The sequence below is a fragment of the Henckelia pumila genome, chromosome 4 (genome assembly GCF_033568475.1).
Source record: "Henckelia pumila isolate YLH828 chromosome 4, ASM3356847v2, whole genome shotgun sequence".
Classification (NCBI taxonomy): Eukaryota; Viridiplantae; Streptophyta; class Magnoliopsida; order Lamiales; family Gesneriaceae; genus Henckelia; species Henckelia pumila.
In genome coordinates, this window is record NC_133123.1 from 76,313,291 (window position 1) to 76,334,664 (window position 21,374).

Below are 21,374 nucleotides of genomic sequence, written 5' to 3' on the forward strand. Positions count from 1 at the left end.
TCAAAGAATTAATAATAATGTTTATAATGAGAACATAGAAAAAAGGGGTACTAAGAAAAAATATTATTTTATGGGTTTATCAATTTATCAGCATTACATTTCTTACCCACTTTTATTTTGTCCAGTTGACTGAAACGAGATTCCATTTCTTTTAAAAAATGAATATAAATAAATAACTTCTAGAAACTAGTAAATATATTTTTTTAAAGTTTTAAATGGCAATAATAATATACAAAAATAAAAATAATAAAACGAATTACTATATAAGTTCCACATCAGTCTACCTGATTTAATCATCGTCTTCCATTGTTGAAGTTTTACCAAGCTTTCTCCAACTCCTTTAGTTATGGCATCTGCAGCTGTAGATTCTCTTACCGAACTCGCAAACCAGATCTTACCCAATCTTCAATCCTATTTTCTTCTTTGTCCCATAAATAAGATGGCATCCCTCCATGACAACCTCGTTTTCTTGCAAGATTTCCTTCAAAATATCCCGGGCGAGACCACTAGCGAATGGGATGTTCGAATCCGGGATGCTGCGGATCAAGCGAAAGATATAATCCAATCCCACATCTCAAAGAAAGACGCAGCTCGAGACGAAGAGGAGTTTGGTGCATTCCAACGTTGCATCAACGAAGTTGATTCGATCATTAAGGAAATTCAGGAGAAAGAAGATAATAATCTGCCTGCCAAAACTTCATCGGTTGGCAAAGAATTCATGGTGGGAGTGGATCAAGACTTGATTCAAATAAAGGATCGAGTCATGGGAGATGAGCAGAGTCTCCAAACCATCCCTATCACCGGGATGGGAGGTATTGGCAAGACGACTCTGGCTAGAAATGTTTACGAAGATAAGTCCACCGTCGACTTCTTCGATACTCGTCATTGGGTGACGATATCCCAAGAATATAGCGTGCCAGATATTCTTGGAAGCATCCTTTCTGTCAAAGGGGCAGAAGCAGAGTTTTTAATCGAACGTGTGTACAAAAGTTTAAAGGGTAGGAGATATCTTATCGTGATGGATGATATTTGGCATTCTGAAGTTTGGGTTAAAGTCCGAAGGGCATTCCCCGACGACTCTAACGGCAGTCGTGTGATTATTACGACGAGGTTGTCTGAAGTGGCCTTGAACATCGATTCCGACATCCGCCTTCATCGGATGCAACTCTTGAATGAGGATCAAAGTTGGGCTATGTTTCGTAGCAAGGCCTTTGCAAACGAGTACTGTCCTCCTAGGCATATGGAAGAAATTGGCAAATACATTGCAAGAAACTGCAAAGGACTCCCCCTTGCTATTGTGGTGATGGCTGGAATGCTGAAAGCCAACAAAACGATCGAGTACTGGGAGAATGTTGCAGAAAACGTGAACGTAGCATCCACCATAAATGATGATCGATACTCGGGAATCTTCTCTTTGAGTTACAGTAACTTGCCTCGTCACTTGAAGTCGTGCTTTCTATATATGGGAGTCTTTGCAGAGGATTACGAGATCCCTGTCAAAAAACTGATTAAATTATGGGTTGCCGATGATTTTCTGGAACCATCATCATCAGAATCTAAAAGCTTGGAAGAGTTGGCGGAGGAGTACATAAAAGATCTGGTCGAGAGAAGCCTCGTTTTGGTGGCGCGCAAGAGATCTAATGGCAGGATGAGACATTGCAAGATCCATGATGTCTTAAGAGATCTAAGCATAACAAAAGGTAGAGAAGAAAGGTTTGTTAAGCATTTCACCTACATGGATAAAAGCAAAATTACTCTTTCGAAACTGGTTGAAAGCCAACAACGCCTGATTATTCATACTGATCAAGCGGGCTTCAAAAAAACCAAAATTTGCAACTCAACAGTTCATACTCTTCTATATTTTGGCTCAAAAACCAGTACACTCTCCTCATTTGCTTCAACGCTTACATCACTAAGGGTGTTGGACGAACTACTTGTAGATTCCAAGTTTTTCCCCGACCAAATCTTCAAACTAGTTAACTTGAAGTACCTTGCTTTCACCTATAACAAAAGCGATAAATGCCTGATTTCTCCATCCATCTCCAAGCTCCAGAATCTCGAGACCTTGATCATCGAACGGGGCGGTCTTCCTTCCGACTATATGTGTGAAGTAATTCTGCCACTGGAAATTTGGAAAATGCCGAGATTGCGGCATCTAGTCCTGATGAGGAATACGTCCTTGAGCTTTCCCTATCGCGATGGGCTAAGTGGAACATACTCCGCTCTAGAAAACTTGCAAACCCTTTCGAATGTGATGAATTTCAAATTCACCAAGGAGACAGTTGAAGGTTTTCCAAACCTAAAGAAACTGAGGATTCAATACAATAGCATTGTACCTAAAAAGTGGGTTACGTTTGGGCTTGACAATCTTGTCTACCTGCAAGAACTAGAGGAGTTAAATTTTCGCTTCCATGCCGGCTCCGCACTTGTAGATAGTAAACCTTTGGCTACAAATCTTGCCTTTCCACGGATGCTTAGGAAGCTCACTTTGACGCGCTCTGGAATCCCATGGGAGAAGATGTGGATGGTCAGTTCGTTGCCGAATCTTGAAGTTCTCAAACTGATGAAACACTCATTCGTGGGTAAGGAGTGGGAACCAAACGAAGGGGAGTTTCTTGTACTAAAATACTTGGAGATGGAGACCTTAGATCTGAGTGAATGGCGGGTCGAAAGCGACCATTTCCCATGCCTCGAGACGCTGTTTATTCGATGGTGTAAAGAACTGAAGGAGGTTCCATCCAGCGTGGGAGACATACCAACACTTGAGAGATTAACAATGCAAACTTGCAATGTGGAAGCAGAGGACTCCGTGAGGCTAATTGAAGCTGAACAACAGAGCCTGGGAAATGATGTGCTCAAAGTTCGGATATTGGATCCATCAAAACTAGTAAAAACTACATCCCAACAGAATAGTGGGGTTGTACGACGACAAGACCGGACCAAAGAGTTGCTCGGCGACGAGGCCGGCATTCACAAACTCTTCCAATTTCATCATTAATCTAGTTATTTCAATTCCTGTATATACATATGCTAGAAATTATGTAGTATGTGTTGCACGGAAAAAAAGAAGGGAGTTTTGAAAAACATATATCATAACAATTTTTTTTGAAACAAAATTAGATGGGCAACAAAATGAAAATACGACATTGGTTTTCTTTTTTAATTTTGAGCTGAAATCTTTGATATTCAGTGTTTTGACAAATTTTTTAACACTCAGAGTTTTGAAGATTGGAAGTGCTTCTTGCAAATCCAAACCGACACGTCACAACTACACGTGTCTCTCCGGATTCGAAAGATCCAAACAGATCGGATAGTCTGATCTTGGTTCGGTCCGTCTTATCCGGTTCGATCGGTCCAAATTCCTCGGCATCTCCTGGTCATTTATGAACTCGGACATAGAATTTTCAACTTGATTTTTTTAAATTTTTGTCGATAGTCAACTTTTTGTAATTATTAATTAATTATAAGTCTTGAGTTAGAAGATGAATCAACTAAAAAGGACAATCTCCAATGACCTGCACAAATTGGGAAGAGGAGGAAATAAAAAAAAACAGTTAACATGTTTTAACATTCAAGGGAAAATTGTTTTTTTAGTCCTATATGTTTGTCACTTTGCGATTTCAGTCCTTTATATTTTCAGATTTCAGTTTTAGTCCGTTATCTTTATTTTTTTTTTGGCAATTTTAGTCTTTTTTTCGACGTGGCGCTGACGTGACACCAATTCAGTGCTGATGTGGAGCTAACGTGTACAGTACCACGTAAGCATTTTCGAATTAAAAAACCAAAATTACCAAAAATCAGAATATATAGGACTAAAACTGAAATATAAAAAAATAGAGGACCAAAATCGCAAAGTGATAAACATACATGACCAAATTTGCAGTTTTCCCAACATTTAATTGCATAAAATAAAGTCAATCACTACAAATAATAAGGATTTGATCAAATTAATTATTTAGATGTTTGATTAATAATTTATTAAAACTCTTTATAGTCGGCAATACCAAATGTAATTAGCTCCATATTGTCTAAAGCCCACACTCAAGATTCTCCAAAAATTTTATTTATAAGTACTCTCATGTGCTTGTTAATCTATTAACATGACCAAGATATTTAACTAAAAGATTATTACATTATTTAACCGTATAGATATTATAATTTATAAAGCATAAGTTTCCATTTTGATTATTTTTTTAATGGCTATAAAGTCAAAGTAAGAAGAGAAAAAAAAACAATCATAATTAAAGTCAAATTGTAGTGTTCATATACCCACAGGGACGTAGGCGAATTGGTAAGACCTCAAGTGATGTGGGAAGAGATTCACCAGCATTGCGGATTTGATACTCGTGTGGAGCATATTGACATCTCTCGATTTAACCTTCGCATGAGTCAATGAGACTCATGAGCCTCTGATTCAGGTGCAATAATGTCCTATTCGGAGTCAACACTTTTTGAAATTGTAGCGTTCACATTGTTTTCGCAATTCAATGCCCCGTGGATTGGTCTTTCTCAATCTCAATACTTCGATGACCAAATGTTGAGTCACATGTTTTCCAAAATCCGAACGAAGTCCCTCCTCCTATTTTTGAAACCACATCTTCAAAATCAAAATGGAAAGGAAAACAAGTTGTTGTTGCTGCAAGTGGGGGTGACACCATCACGAGGAAAAAGTGATTGAAAGATGAAGATGAACGTCTTGCAAAGGCATGGTGCAACGCGCCTACCAATCCGGCACTTGGAAATGACCAAAGAAATGCTAGTTTTTGGGGAATTGTTGAAAAAAAATATAATCATATATGAGTTGCCAATAGCATGAAAACTTCGTTCTAGGGACAACATGCGCCAACATTTTCAAGATCTTGCAAAACGAGTTTTCGCTTTCCAAAACAAAATGAGCGAAATAGAATCCCTCAACCAAAGTGGATCGTCATTTGAAATGAAGGTATTTTTAAAATTTTATCACAATGTTTTATTCTACTTTGATACTAAAAAAAATTGTTAAATTATTATTTTTAATTAGTATGCTCAAGCTCAAACAATGTTTGAAAAAGATTGTGGAACCGCATGGTCCGACGAGAAAACTTGGTTAGTCCTTAAGGATCAACCGAAATGGAGGATATGGTCGTTAGCAAAATACAAAGACGATGCGGCAAATGCGACCAAAAAGCTGAAAAATATTGATGGTGAATCATCTCCGTCTCCTTTCTCCACTCCTACTGGCACGCCTACAGCCGATGAAGGAAATGACGTGCAAGAAGTGAAGAAAACCATTAGACCAATGGGAAGAAAGGCCTTCAATGCAAGCATGAAAGGATCTGGCTCAACAAATTCCATGATAGATTTGTATGCAAAAATGCGTGAGGAGCAGACAAGATTTTATGAAATTGAGGATACGAAAATTTCTATGGCAAGAGAGCATTATGCAAAAACTGAGGTACGGATGTCCAAAAAGTACAAAATAGAGTTGAGAAAGCAAGAAATTAAGGAAAGAAAACAAGCGATGAAAGAGATGGAGGCCGAGACAGAGCAAGAAAATCAAATCATGAGAAAGATATTAATGATCCAAATATGAATGATGTGCAACGTGAATATTTTATGAAGATGCAACATGCAATTATTCGTAAAAGATTTGGGCAGCAATTTATTTTGTTGTTGGTAATTTGCTTTAATTATTTGTACTTTTTAAAATTTTTTAATTTTTTGTATTTTTGAATTTTCTGTAATATTTAAATTTTAATTATGTGTAATTTTAATTTATTTCAATTATGAAATTTATTGTGTTTAAATAAAAATATACATTTAATGAAATAAAAAATTAATATTTCAACATCTTCTTTAGTCTCCACAACATTATCTCACCCTCGCAGAATCAAGCAATGAAGTTATCATCGCTGACATCATCATGCAATGAAGTTACCAACTTCCTCACACCAACTTCATTTCATCATTGAACATGCTCTAATACATGTGGTCTTTGTTCCAGGTACAAAGATTAAATAATAAAGCGATACGAAATGCAACGTCATATGTTGTAAATTAGTGATCAACAAGACAACGACAGCGAATGTGAAATGCAGATGGTAAGTTTTCTAATATTTCGAACACATGAAATCAGTATTATTTCGATAGAATTTAGCTATTTAGTTATTACTCTATCGTGTTATCTCTTTAATTTTTTAATATTACTTGATACAGAAAATTGTATTCTTGGCCCTGAAAATCCTTCTGCAAAATAGAAAAAGAGGAACAGTTGAAGCTTATTGTTCGAATTTTCACAAACAAATTTTTTCTTCCTTACATATATTTTCTGCCAATCTTATTTTATCAACCTCGTGGTTAGTAAAAATCTGATAAGATTGGTTGGGGGTGTTGGTGGAATGATTTCGTCTATATCCCTGTAGCAATTGGCCCCTTAAATCTTACAAATCGAGTTCAGTTGAGGTTGATCAACTGATCTCTATTCTTTTTGTGTCTAGATATCAATTTGAAAATAATTATATGTGCGAAATAATGAAAACTGACAGATTGAACTCAGATTGAATAGACTTGTGTGTGATTGTGATAACCAAAAGTAAAAACACTTTGTAGATTTTCAACAACTCCTAACGTCATCCCTTTTTTCACCTTGAAAGGATTCACTCTAAAAGATTTTGACTATTACAATTAACTTGTAACAGCCCACTCTAAGACTATAACTTACACACACTGCCTATCTCATAAATCCTAAAAACACTCAAGGAAACAACTCACAATTTCTTCTTGTTACAATGAGGTTTTTAGTACCTCAACTGTTCACACTCGATGATATACAACACTTGTCACAACACAACACTTCAGCACTAATTGATCTTTACTATGAAGATGTGCACTTTAGTGTTTTTTGGCATTTCCAGATATGATCATGAATTTCACTCTTTATTACTCAACTGATATGGGTAAAATGTGTTAGCATATACTGTAATTTTGTAATTATATTTATTTATTTGTTTCCAAGTCTATAGATTAGATTTTTTATTTCTTCCCTTGTATTTCGTATCTAAGATTAGCTGGTTATTTGTGCTTATCTGTACGATATTCCAGTTTTGTCATTTGTATTTATACACACTTGAGTGATCAAAAAAATTAAGTCATTTTTTCACACAATTCTACATGGTATCACAACCACAAGGCTAAACGCCAAAACCCCGTTTTGTTTTCTTTCCCAAACCTACACCCATGACCACCAATGACTCCGGCACGACGTCGCCTCCTCCACCACCACCCCACTACAAATCCCCTCATCTAATTTCTTTCAATATTGCTGCACAAGCTCCCTTGAAGCTTACCTCCACTAATTACTCCGCATGTCCCCTACAATTTCAATCAATTTTGAGTGGATATGATCTCCTCGGATTCGTTGACGGCACCAAACCGTGCCCTCCCTCTACATCACATGCAATGAAGCCTCTATTCCAGATTACTCTCCTTGGATTCGTCAAGAGTAGCTTTATATCATGTTAAACTTCACTTTGAACGGTGGAGATCGAATTTGGATCTCTCTAACATCATAAATAATTTTTGGTCAATTGCTACTTCGTAATTTCTTCTTGTGGCTCTTCTCTTATGTCCAAAATCATAATTTCTTCATTGTACCTACAAATAAACTAGGAAACGTGAAATGAAAAAAATATGCATGAATAAGAATAAAATTAAAATTAAATGATATTAACACAACACAAATGTTTGCAAAATGGACTAAAAAACTAACACAAAATAATGCATGAAAACACAAAATCTGCTATTCCGCTTCGCATCTTCATAGCGCGTATGTTCTTATCCCAAGCGCTTAAGTGCTTCTTTTTCTTTTCTTTTCTTTTCTCTTTTCTTTTTTTCTTCATTCACGTATCTCAAGCGCTTTTGCTCTTCATTCTTGTGCATACACACTACTACTCATGGTCCAGCGCAGGACAGTTTCAAAAAATTATATCTCACAATCTAACCGTCAGATCAAGATAAAATTTTTAAAACATCTTAAACTTTATTTTGAACGGTGAAGATTAGATTTAAAATCTCTAGGAGCCCCAGTAATTTTTGAAAGTGTATTGCTTCGCATTTCCTTTTTTCTCTTCTCGCTACTTTAACTCAATTCTTCGCAAATTACAAAAACAACAAAAATACACATAAAATTCACTCGATACATTACAAAAGTCAAGTTAAAATACATATAAATTAAGTGCATGAAATGCGCTTATCACACCCCCACTCTACACATATTTCGATCCTAACAATACACAATATATAACTAAGAATATGTTACAAAGAATAAATTATTTTTTTTAAAAAAGAAATCATATCAATGTGAATAAAATATAATAATGATGAGGTGAAAAATTAATTTGAAATATGACTTGATCATATGATTGAAATGTTCTTTTCTAGAAAATTGGAGTGCAGAAAATACGATTTTTAAATAGAAAACATTTATATTTAGATGATGATTTTTTAAAAAAAATTTGTATTAATCATGAAAATATGAAATAGATAGTTGTAATTTTAAATTGTTCATTCTAGAGAAACAATTAACTTTTCGATAGTAGTGACACCAAAATTTTTGATTTCAAATGAGATTAAATCAATATTTTTCTTAAAAATACTATTACGTCATTGAATATAAAAAAATAAGAAAAATAGAAAGTATCATAGGGTAATATAAATTCGTTGAGATATAATTTATAATGACAAGAAAATTTTTTGTCATGCTAAACGTATTGAATGAGTAAGAAAGTAAAAGATAATAATCAAATGATAGAGTATGAAGAATTATTATTATTATTTTTTTCCAATTATTTCTAGGAAAACATGATCTTATGAAAAAATTTATTCTTATTAATTAGAAAGTCCATTTTTTTCCCAACTATTTAAAACTAATAGAAAAAACCTTCAAGTCAACCTATATTTAGTCAAGTTAATTTATGGGTAAATTATAAATCAATACCCAAACCCATTTTCATCTTTATACATTTCAATACCTACTTCGTTTAAACTTATTTTCTACTCCTTGGAGAGAGAAAACTTTGTTTAAAAATACTCATTATTCCCTTATCTATTAAACTCCTAATAAATCACTAAAATCCTTATTAAAAAAAAAGTGAGAGAATGGAACCTAAAAACAAAACTAATACAAATAGCATTTATATAAAAATACAATTAAAATAAAGGAACATAAACCATATCATATACATGTTTATGTTGATACAGGAGCAAGTATGTGCCTAGCAAGTAAACACATACTCCCAAATCATTATTGAAAGAAATATGATAAAAGTTTAAAAGTTCGAATAGGAGATGGATCAGTTATTGTGTTAGACACAATAGCAGAAAAATTAAGAATAGAAATCGAAGAAACAAAATTTATAATACCAATTATATATCAAATAGAATCAGAAATGGAAATTATAATAGGAAATAATTTTTTAAGACAATATCTTCATTTCACGCAATTTGAAGAACACATAACTTTAAACAAAGGATCATCAATGATTTATATTCCTAAAATACGAACGGCATTTCGTGTGGGAAATAAAAGAATTACAAAGAATTTTCATAAACAAAATACAAACCCGATAGAATTAAAAATAAAAAACATTTTAACGTTTAACCCTGAAAAAGAAATCATGAAGAAATTTCATGATATTTGTTCTAAAAACACTCATGAAAAAATTAAAAAAATAAAATAATTTATTGCTTCAATAAAACTTAAAGACCCTAACATCACAATCCGTGAAGCACCAAGAAGATGCAACATGGATGATGTAAAAATATTTGAAAAAGAGGTTCAATAATTACTCAAACTTAAGATAATTATTCCAAGCAAGAGTCCACACTCTTCACCAGCTTTTATGTCAGTAAAAAATATACTGATAAGAAAAGAATGGTAATTGATTATCGAAAAAATGAATAATGCAACAATTATGGATGAATAATACATTCCAAACAAGAATGATTTACTATCTTATATAGGAGGAATGAAATATTTCTCCAGTTTAAATTGTAAATCAGGATTCTGGCAAATTCAGCTAGAACCACAAACACAATTACTTACATCATTCAGTTTTCCAAAAGAACAATATCAATTAACTGCATTACCTTTCGGACTTAAACAAGCTCCAGGTATTTTCCAAAGATACATGGATGAATCTTTTAAACCATATGTAGATTTTTGTTGTTTTTACATAGATGACATTTTAATTTACTCAAAAACATTAAATCAACATTATAAAGACTTCATGACAGTACTATATATTTGTCATAAATATGGAATTATACTTTCTGAAAAGAAAGCACAGTTGTTTAAAACAAAAATAAATACTAGGATTACAAATAGAAGACGGAAAACATTATTTACAACAACATATACTTAAGAAAATTCATGACTTTCCTAGTGAAATCAGAAACTTGCAAAAATAAGATTACCTCTACAAGTAAAACTTAAACAAGACTATAATGAAAATGATCGAAAGAAGATACTATTACATAGATATTATTAAAAAGAAAATAATTAGTAATCTTCATGAGTTATATTTTCCATCAAATAAAGATATAATAATAATTGAAATAGATGCATCAGACGAATACTGGGGAGCATATTTAAATATTATACAAGAGAAAAAAATTTAGAAGAACTAACTAAAACAGCCACCAGAAATAATGAAAAATTATGTAATTATACATCAGAAATTTTTCAAAGTGCACAACTAAATGATCACTCAAATGAAAAAGAATTATTTTCTTTAATATTTACAATTAGGACTTATGAAATTTATCTTATTTCTAAACCATTTTTAGTACGAACAGATAATATGAATTTAACATATTTCAAATCAAGGAAAATATCAAGAAATGCAAAAAGGTTAATTAGATGGCAATTGGAATTGAACCATTATCAATTTGAGATTCAGCATGTCAAAGAAACGGATAATTCATTACCCGACGCATGAACCAGAGTACTTCACCCAAATTATACTATCCATAGTAACGGAATAACAAATGATATCCTAAGTGATCCAGAAAATGACTGAGTCATCCGAACATTTCTTAGAAAGCATGAGGAATATAAATTGATAAAATGATATTTATATTCAGAAACATGAATTATTTTATGACTTTTAGTCATCCGAACATGCCTAAAAAAGCATGGGGAATATAAATAGAGGAAATGAGATTTATATTCAGAAACATAAATTACTCTATGGGTTAAATAATCGATCTCATTTATGGAGATTGGTTCAATTCTTGCAAAAGAATTCATAAATGCATTGATACGCATAATAAAACTATCCGCATTACTCACGATAAAGAGTTAGATTGCTAACCATTTTATACATATATATATATATATATTTTCTTGTGCATGATGGAAACATTAAATCAATTAGAGGAAGTACTGATCGACATACAGGAAGAAATTCAAATTCTTTAACAAAAAGAAAAAAATGTAATCGAAAAGATTCAGAGGATAAAAGAAAAGGTGACAACCTCGTCGTCATCATCCTCACCAAGGACACCAATCAAGCTAGCAACTCCATTTGACAAAATAATGAAGATGAATGAGAAACAGTCGGTGGTCACAACCAACACTAGTGACAAAGAAAAAGGAAAAGAAAAAGAAAAGTAGAAAGAACCGGTGATCACAGCCAACACCGAGAAAAATAGAAAATAAGAAAGGAAGTTTAAAAACGCCCTTGAAACAAAAGAAAGAAAGATGGTCAATTTACGACTACAAAAACAAATTTTTGGGAAAAACAAATTTTTCAAAAAAATTCAGGACTGAATTCTTCGAAACATTAAACTATTTGAGAATGGCCAAACCATCTGCAGGATCTTGGCTACAAACTTGTGACACACAAAGCATATCAAGAGCAAGAACACTGCAAGGTTCTCCAGCGCATGAAGTCGCAAGATTCTTTTCAAATGGATTATTAAGCGGATTAGAAGTCAGTCCCAACAATCAAGAGATAGAACTATTTCCATATCAACTGAGAAATAGTATTATCCAGTTCAAGAAAGCAGTATTCAAGGACGATTCAGTATTAACATTGAGTATTCATTCAATCCTTCCAGATTGGGATAATGACAAATTCTATCAACCAATGGTATACATTCAATGTCGAAGAAATAAAGACAAGTTCTTATTTGAAGGACCAAATGAAGAGAAACCAGTAATAGATCTCTCGACGATTCCGGAGATAAGAATAAAAACATTCATCAACATGATCTCAAAAACTGGAAAGATTGATGAAAATTCAAAGGTTAAAATAAATTTTGCATCCAGTAAAATTTTATTAACCACTGGACACAAAGAGACAATCCAAAAGAAAGATCGAGCTATGTTAGAGCTCCAATCTATGAAGCAAGAGTTGACATGATAAAAGAAACACAACAGATGCTATGCAAGAAATTAGGTGCAATAATTTCCACTCACAAATGTGGACATTGCCAAGAGACAGAAGAAAAGACAGAAGAAACAACTTTCAAAGAAGAGAAAACAATAAAGAAATGGTTTGAAGCCACTAGTGATACAGACAGCGAATCAATGTAAGAAAATTACAAATCGTGGATCACACCACGTGTAAAGGCGTCCATTCAGACGATAAATGAATTGTCTTCAATAATGTTATATTTTTAATTATGTAGTGTTGTAGTGGTCCCTCCATAAATTCTTGTCTTTAAGCATTTCTCCACGCCTATTTAAGGAGCAGTCTGTTTTGTGAAATGGCAAGCGAAGTTTGAACATCTCTCTCTTCTTAAGTTTCTTACAATCTGGTTCATACAAGACGTATGAAAACTATCAGAAACTAAGAAACATAAAAATCAGAAACAAAATTAAGCCTTATGGCAAATAACTAAACAAGCAGGGCGTAGAAGGAAGAAGGTTGGAAATCAACCATTGAAGGTTCGTGGTAAGAGTAAACCTGGAGATCCGTATAGTGAGTACCATCTGATCAGGTGATCTTTAAGGGAAAGCAAGGATTTTTCCTCTACTCAAAACCAAGAATCAATCAAGGTAACTGATAAGTGTGTTGTGTATACATTATTTTGTGTCATTTTTATATTTATTTTGGATGAATTTATTTTATTTTTGTGTGTTTTGTTAGTATTTTATTTTATGTGCATGTATTTTACTCTCCTAGTTGAATTTTGTAGGGTAATGGAGTTTTTAGGAACCAACTGTGCGGAAGACGCGCGCGCGTGCGAGATCTCTTCTCGCGCGTGCATTGTGTAAATTCCAGAGACGTCAAAGTCAAAACACGCGCTCGTGAGACCCCTTCTCGCGCGCGCGCAGAAGAAAGTTCCAGAGACTTGATGGAGGGGTGCGTGCAGGGAAGATCCTGCCTCGAGCCTGCGCGAGAGTTTACGAAGCCACTGTTTATTTGAAATGCGCGTGCGCGAGATACAGCCCAGGCGCGCGCGTGTGTTTGGAAATTTGTTATGTTCGAGAATTTTTAGGTCGAAGAGGATTCTAATTGGCGCAAACCCTATGAATAGAAGTTTTATGATCTTTTTGAAGTCTTTTGTATTTTTTATTACGCACGAATGCTGAAGGCGGCTTCTTGAACAATTCTTCAGTTTTTCTTCTATTCTCGTATTTTTTAGTTTATGATTTTAGACTTGGTTTGATTAATTATGTTTATTAGTGAGTAGTAGTTTTTCTTCGATCAAGGCCACGTGATTGGGCCAGACAATTTATGTAGAAAACTTGATTTTTTTATTCGAGAATTTTCAGACTTGATTTTATTTTATTGATTATCGAATTTATGTTTGTCTTGTGAATTTCCTGGCCAGTTATTTGCTTGCATGTTAATTGGTTCCAATTCGACAGAGGAGGTTTCGACTTTGATCTTTTCGATATTCAACATGTTGTAAAACCAACTAGAAATAGAATTTGGTTTCAATGTGCGGTTTAGGTGTTTACTGAATTTTCAAAGTTCATAATGCATTCAAATTTGATTAGAATTACGAAAGATTAATCCGTCAATATTTGAATAGGTTTGATTGTTCTATAAATTGTCCTTTGAATAAATTAGGAAAATTCCCATGAATTAAGATTAAGTCTGATGTCTTAGATCGACGGCTTGTTACATGAATTGTCTGGTACCTACGTGTGTCCTTGATCGAATTCTTTCCAATTTGAATTTTAATCTAAAACTTTCTTTTGCGTTTTTATTGAGTTAAAATTTATTTACAATTTAATTTCTTAGTTAAAATCTAAAATCATTTTTTTGATTCGTCTAGATTAAGTAGGAATAATTATATTCTGGTAGTCATATTTATACAGTCCCTGTGGGTTCGACATCTGATTTTATTCACTATCTATAACTTGACCTAGCACTTGCCAGTTTATTTTTATCATACCGATTTTAGCGGTCAAGTTTTTGGCGCCATTGTCGGGACTGTTTGATATCAGAATTTTTATTTCGCTTGAGATTATACATTATTTATTTTCTTAAATTCTGACTATTATTTCTTGGTGATTTTTAGGTACCTTCTGTTGTGCATGCATAGCATTTGATCTAGGGAATTATTATCACTTGATTTGGAGATCGAACACACGCTTAGAAGGATCCAAAAAGCCAAGAAATCTATCAATCTTGAATTAGAGTCAGAATCTGAATCAAAAGTTGAAATGGCGGACAACAGAACTGTTCTAAAAATCATTCGTTCCCCTACTGAAGGCTATGGATCTAGTATCGTTCACCCTGCTGTCGAGGCAAATAACTTTGAATTGAAGTCTTCAATCATTCAGATGATTCACCTGCAAGCAAGATTTGGAGGTGCATCTGTGGAAGACCCCTACGCTCATTTGGAGCATTTTCTGTCGATCTGCGACACGTTCAAGGTTAATGGGGTAACATCTGATGCAGTGCGACTGCGGTTATTCACATTCTCTCTACAAGGCAAAGCTGTTGAATGGCTGGATGAATTGCCTGTGGGTTCTATTACTACATTGAACCAACTTGTTCAGACTTTTCTGAACAAGTATTTTCCTCCCATGAAGATGGTAAAACTGTTTTCTGACATCATCTCATTCAGGCAGAAGGAAGCTGAATCTCTACATGTGTCTTGGACTCGATTCAAAAAGATGTTGAGGATGTGTTCTCAACATAATCTTACTCAGAGCCAGTTGACTCAGACCTTTTACAATGGGGCGGATCAATCTGTTTGATCCATGTTGGATGCTGCTGTTAACGGAAGCCTATTCAGGAAGACACCGGTAGAGGCATGGGAAATCATTGAAAATATGGCTGAAAGCAACATTGGATTGCCATATGTGAAGAAGGAGAAAAAGGCTGGAGTGCTAGATATCGATGCACTTAAAACATTGAATGCCAAAATCGATGCTCTTACTCATCAGATGGCAATTATGCAGACAGCTCCAGCCAATCAAGTGCAAGCTCATAACCCCGAGGAACAGCAAGTATTTGAAGTTGATGCGGCGAATTTCATGGGAAACCAAGGGAGACAGCCATACAATCCCTACAGTAATACTTACAATCCTGACTGGAAGAATCATCCAAACTTCTCGTGGAAACCGACAGATTCTACAACTAATACATCAAAGCCAGTCGAGAAGAAATGTAGCGACCCAACCCGGATCCACTACCTAATCAGAGTTAAGAGCATCATTAAATAAATTGCTGAGGAAGACTTAAATAAAATCAGACCGGCAGAATACAACCGGTTAAACAAATTCGTTTATACAACCCAATCGAATTAATAAGCCTAAAGGGCAGAAACCTACAGCTAATCCTGATGTCTTCACTGGTCACTGGCTACTCCAAGCTCCTGGTGCTCAATCCTGCACCTACACCTGCCCCGTCGAATGGGGTGTCCAGATACAGAGAAAAGACTGGACGTGAGCTCTAAGCTCAATACGAAAGCACGGGTAAAACATACAAATATGATGCATGCACATGACAGGGTATCCATATCTGGAATAACTGTATACAACTGCTCAGTAATGGCGCCTAAGACATTAGTGGTACAACCCGGGGAGCAAACCCTGCGTACGCTGCTCATTCCTAACGGAAATAGACCGTGTCTTCCAGATGCCAGTGCCGTCTAACCCGTCGGTCGCGGGGCGCTCGACATCTACCGTCCGAATAGGGCTGAGCGGCCCCTACATGGCTCATCTCAAAAGATGGAAAGGCACAATATGATATGGACATGGCTGCATAATAATATGACAAAAAATGGAACATATAAGCATGCAAAACCCGCTGGCTATCTCAGTCAGTACTTACGTACCTTACTACATGCAGTTTTTAGCAGTCTCACTCTAGGTTCCAAGCATATCTTCAGCTCTACAATGCAAATACTCATGCATCATTCAATAAGCTCTAAAAGCCTTAACTAAGTTATTGAATACTCCTAAATAATTTAAGGAGACCATAGATATACCTGCGTCCTTCGTCAGCGCGCTGATGGCGATTATCCCGCAACTAGGGGCACACCCCTGCTGCAGCTCCATAGCTTTGACTCTGCTACACGAACACTGCTCCGATACTATGTCAGACACTTTTTGACTATGCTAGAATATATTCCCTACTCCAACTCTAAAATAAGAGTACCCAAAGCCCTAAAATAGAGCCACGTGGGCGAAGGAGAGGAATTCGGAATTCGCACCAAATGAGGAGCTCGGACCTCATATTTATAGACCACGTTCGGATCGTCCGAACTCGTGTTTGGATCGTCCAAACCCGTTTGGATCCTCCGATATCTTCCTTGGGCCGTCCGAAGCCTGCCACGTGTCAACACTCACACATGCAACCATACACTTTTCTGGGACTACAAATCGGAGCCTCCATTCTGCACCATCGGATCATCCGAACCCTCCCCGGATGATGTCACAAATGACATAATATTTTGAGACAGCTGGCCGGAGGTGTTTGGGTCGTCTGAACCCACTTCGGACAATCCAAAGTCTTCAGAGTCTCCGAAGCTTGGCTCCGTACATGTTCGGATCCTCCAAACTCACTTCGGACCGTCCGATCCCTCCGGACCCTTTCAACCATTTTTGAGTATTTTGGATCCATTTCTGGACTCCGTTAATCTATTTGAAATTTCTTTAATCATGTTTAACTTAATCTAAACATGATCCTATGATTAATTACTCATTAATCGTTAATTTTGGATACGGGTCACTACATTCCCCCCCCCCCCCCCCCCCGCCCCTTAAAAGATTTTGTCCTCGAAATCTAGGGTAAAACCTCGAGAACATACTAAAGACATTTGCTCGAGTGTCTGGTCAAATTAGCTTCGGACATACTCAAAATTTTGTCGAATTCCCTGCAAGCTCCGTTAATGATGAACCGCGTTAACATTCTCCCAACTGAAGATTACTGCGCTACTGGTCGACATTCAAACTTATTTGACACTAATGTATCATAACACTGATACATCTCCCGTCCTAACCACGATCTCACTGATCACGAAGGATAACGACACCCTCTCGATCGAGATCATCGACTAAAGGAAAATCTTAGAATGACGACGAAGACCAAATCATAACTTGACTGGCTTACGACCTTCGTCGAATCACTAATAGAATCTAAGCATCTAATGGTTCCAAAAGTCCTCGATGCTCAACACCTCTAGTCAGAAAACACCATTCCCAACACTGTGTTGAGTCAACAAAGCCAGAATTTCTCCTTAAGAGAATCCAGTTGACACAAAGCTATACACCAACGTACTTGCTTAACACAATTCCCTAGACTGGTCATCCTCCCCATGCTTCTTCGAAGCAAAACAAGCTTCCCAAGCAATACTGGGAATTCAGCCCGCCATGTTTAGTGCGAATCACAGTTCTCGTTTCTTAGTGTAACTCAACACTATGCCCTGAATAAAACTATCATCTCTTGCCGATAATGACGCTAAGTCATCCTTTAACCATTGGCCTGCAAAGTCATGCATACAGTGAAATGGAAATCATCACGCCTCTGATGATATACATCATCTCGATCATAGGTTATTCACCCATGAATTCAATCGATGGACGTCCTCCTGATAGTCATACATACTCGCATTAACTGTACACACATCAAGACTAAGGCAAGCTCCCACCAATATGCTCGACTGGGACATTCCACAGTGCACAGACATATGGAAACACTTTCTATTCCGTCTCTAAACTCGACAGTCACTGCACTTAGTATTACTCATCACGGAGTCTCTGATGATACCATCATTGCTCGTTCCAGCCTCCCAAGTTTGAACATAAAGATCCTGAAAACTAAATCCCAACGGATTCTCCAGAGTCAAATCACTCATTTGCTGAACGTATCAGCCTTAGCACTGAAAAGACGAAGATTCCTGGCGAAAATGTCATCCATGGAAAATCGCAATCTTACGAAGTCTTCCAATCCAACAGCAAATCTCGTTGGATACTAAGTTGAAAATCTACTATCTATGTCGTTTCAAAGACATCGCGTATCACACGCTAGAAGGTTAGTGACATATCCTGCTAGATTTCGAGAATTAGATCCTAGCTAATGTCACATCTCAAGATCAGACAACTGATGTTCACTCGCTAATGCCCAATGCTCGTTGGATCATAAACCCAATAGTGAATTAAGACATCTTCTTACAAACATTTCTTCAAATTTTAGGTTAGCAACCTTCACTATTGTTGCCCACTATCGACATAGAGCAATACTTGAGCCTTTCCTTACTCAACCTTGAGTAAACTATTGCTAACGCTAAGCAATTGCTTGGATCATTTTCTGCTTCTCCTAAACAGGAAAAAACTATCCTGGGAACTACCAATTCCCTTGCTTGTTTCTTTTGTCGAGTATTACCTAACTTGACTATACAAGTCAAATTGCAATCATTCCCGATTTACAGAAATCCCAAAATATTCATTTCTGGCAATCCTAGAGACTCTAAATCATCCAAATTCCCAAATGCTCTGAGATCGTATCAAGTACAAATCCCTTTAAGCACTATGCGACAAAATACTATTCAAGTATTTCTTAATTGATACACACCGATAATTACAGATTGGCTCAACCAATCAAACTCGTTGATCAACTTAGGCTCGCACTCATCAGATCAAACCACCACTGATCATCCATCCTATGTGGCTAGATCAAACTTGGATCCGTTGCCACAAGGAACTATTTTCAACACTTGGAATACCCAAATCGCTCTGGTCTCAACAAACCCATACTTGATAACCAGACAATAGCTATTAGTAGCCTATCGACACAATCTCGTGCCTTACTACTGACAGGTGCCTTGTACACTGGACTTAATTACCCTAACTGTGACAGAGTCAGACGATGCCTAACGCAATCACTAGACTCATTATCCTTGCCTCGTTCATTCAGGATGAAGGACACAACTCGTCAAGTCCAAGAATCATAACTAACGAATCCCAAAGATTTTCACAATCTTCGGACACGCTCTTGATTATATCCTTCGTTAAGATTGTGCAACAATTCAATACTAAGGTAGCTTACCTCAATAACCCACCTGGACAATCACCAAGGCTTCACGGGCATAGGCCACGCTTCCCTCACATCTCAAATAATCTTGTACAATCCTTAACATCTGATATAATCCATCACAGATGAATTCAATCATCATGGAGCAATTCTTCTATTCGAGTCAAAGTCTCGAAACAACATCCCATTCAAGATCTTGGATGATTCCAATCACAGGGAAACCCTAACCACAACTCTGATGACACCCCTAGTCATCGCTGGTAGAAATCCGCCCACCTACTAGATCCACACGTCTAGCAGTAACCCAAAGGTTAAAACTTATCTGCTCAGAGTACACACTCGTCAAGGAAATCCCTCCAAGACTGGTTCTAATAGCAGAACACTCAAAACATATTTTTGACAAAATCAGACGATATCTAGCCAATGATATCAAACCTGATATCCAATCCAAGGTCATACCCTGTTTTGAATGATACCAAATCCCTAGACTGAGTAGCCTTCTCACCGCCAATCCTGAAGCACAAAGGCTCCCAGGAAACCTCTGAAGTATAAGGACTTCCAGAGAAACACTGGCATAAGGTCGTGCCCCATCACATCTAGTCATGGTCATAGTCCACAACTCTCGGCATATACTGGACCTGACATCCTGATGAAAACCCAATCATCATAAGTCTAAACTTAACAAAGGTCAGACAGCCTAGTGTTCTAAGGAAACAACCTAGAATAAAGCACAATGTTCTAAACCGAACAATATCCCCATGCCCCAAGATGAATCACCTCATCACTGGCACTAAATTAGTCCACTTACTAACTAGGTCAATCCTAGGATAACGCCTAAACTAACCACGAGTCAAACAGTCACATTCGACCCACTCAAATCCCATGAATTACAATAGTTGAACACAAATAAACTAGAACCATGCTAACCTTAGCAAAATCATGCAATTATTCACGAATTGCTTGACAAATAATACTCGTATCATTGTTTCAAGTTATGTACAATTCCTTGATTACAATCTCATGTAATACATACAGTATCCAAAATACAATGAAAATGTACAATCAACAACTTGAAATGATACAATCAAAGTATGATGATTCATTACAACTGAAATACTGTTTACAACTGAAACAATACAATATTTAAATCATCGTACTCGTCTTCATTTTCTTTAGCATAAAGCTTCTAATTGACACACGCATCAATACAAGAGAACTCCCGTCCATGTCTCTCTACATGTCCTCCTGCAAAGAACTCCGGAGAAATGACACGTGATAGCTAACCAGCTATGCTCTGCATCAGTGCATGTCAGTCGACCTCTTCTGCTCACGATCTACCATCAGCGTTCTTCTTGTATTCATATCATGCTTTTGAACATGAAGTTTTACGTGTGCCTACCGAACGCATCGATACAAGCATACCGGCAAAACCATGTTCCGCATGAGTTTAATGACCTTACGCTTGATGATAGTCTTCGGGCAACCTAATCGCCGCATCATCACCTCTTCCAAGGTTTCATCAATTCTATAAGGACAACCCAAAGTTTCAATACTATTTCCCAAGTCTCTTGCATGCATGCTCTGATACCAATAAATGTAGCGACCCAACCCGGATCCACTACCTAATCTGAGTTAAGAGCATCATTAAATAAATTTATGCGGAAAACTTAAATAAAATCAGACCGACAGAATACAACCTGTTAAACAAATTCGTTTATACAACCCAATCAAATTAATAAGCCTAAAGGGCAGAAACCTACAGCTAATCCTGCTGCCTTCACTTGTCACTGACTACTCCAAGCTCCTTGTGCTCAATCCTGCACCTACACCTGTCCCGTCGAATGGGTGTTCAGATACACAAAAAAAATTGTACGTGAGCTCTAAGCTCAATAC

General features: G+C 36.3%; 1 protein-coding gene across 1 annotated transcript; it reads left to right on the forward strand.

Annotated features, from left to right (window-relative positions):
- Positions 1–320: 320 nt before the first annotated feature.
- LOC140865453 (putative late blight resistance protein homolog R1A-10) lies at positions 321–3,132 on the forward strand. Its single transcript, XM_073270108.1, has one exon. It carries the CDS (start codon positions 347–349, stop codon positions 2,996–2,998), a length of 2,652 nt encoding a protein of 883 aa, XP_073126209.1. The 5' UTR covers positions 321–346; the 3' UTR covers positions 2,999–3,132.
- The last annotated feature ends 18,242 nt before the right edge of the window (positions 3,133–21,374 follow it).

Coding starts and splice junctions, on each gene's coding strand:
- LOC140865453 (XM_073270108.1), top strand. CDS start 347: ATGGCATCTGCAGCTGTAGATTCTCTTACCGAACTCGCAAACCAGATC.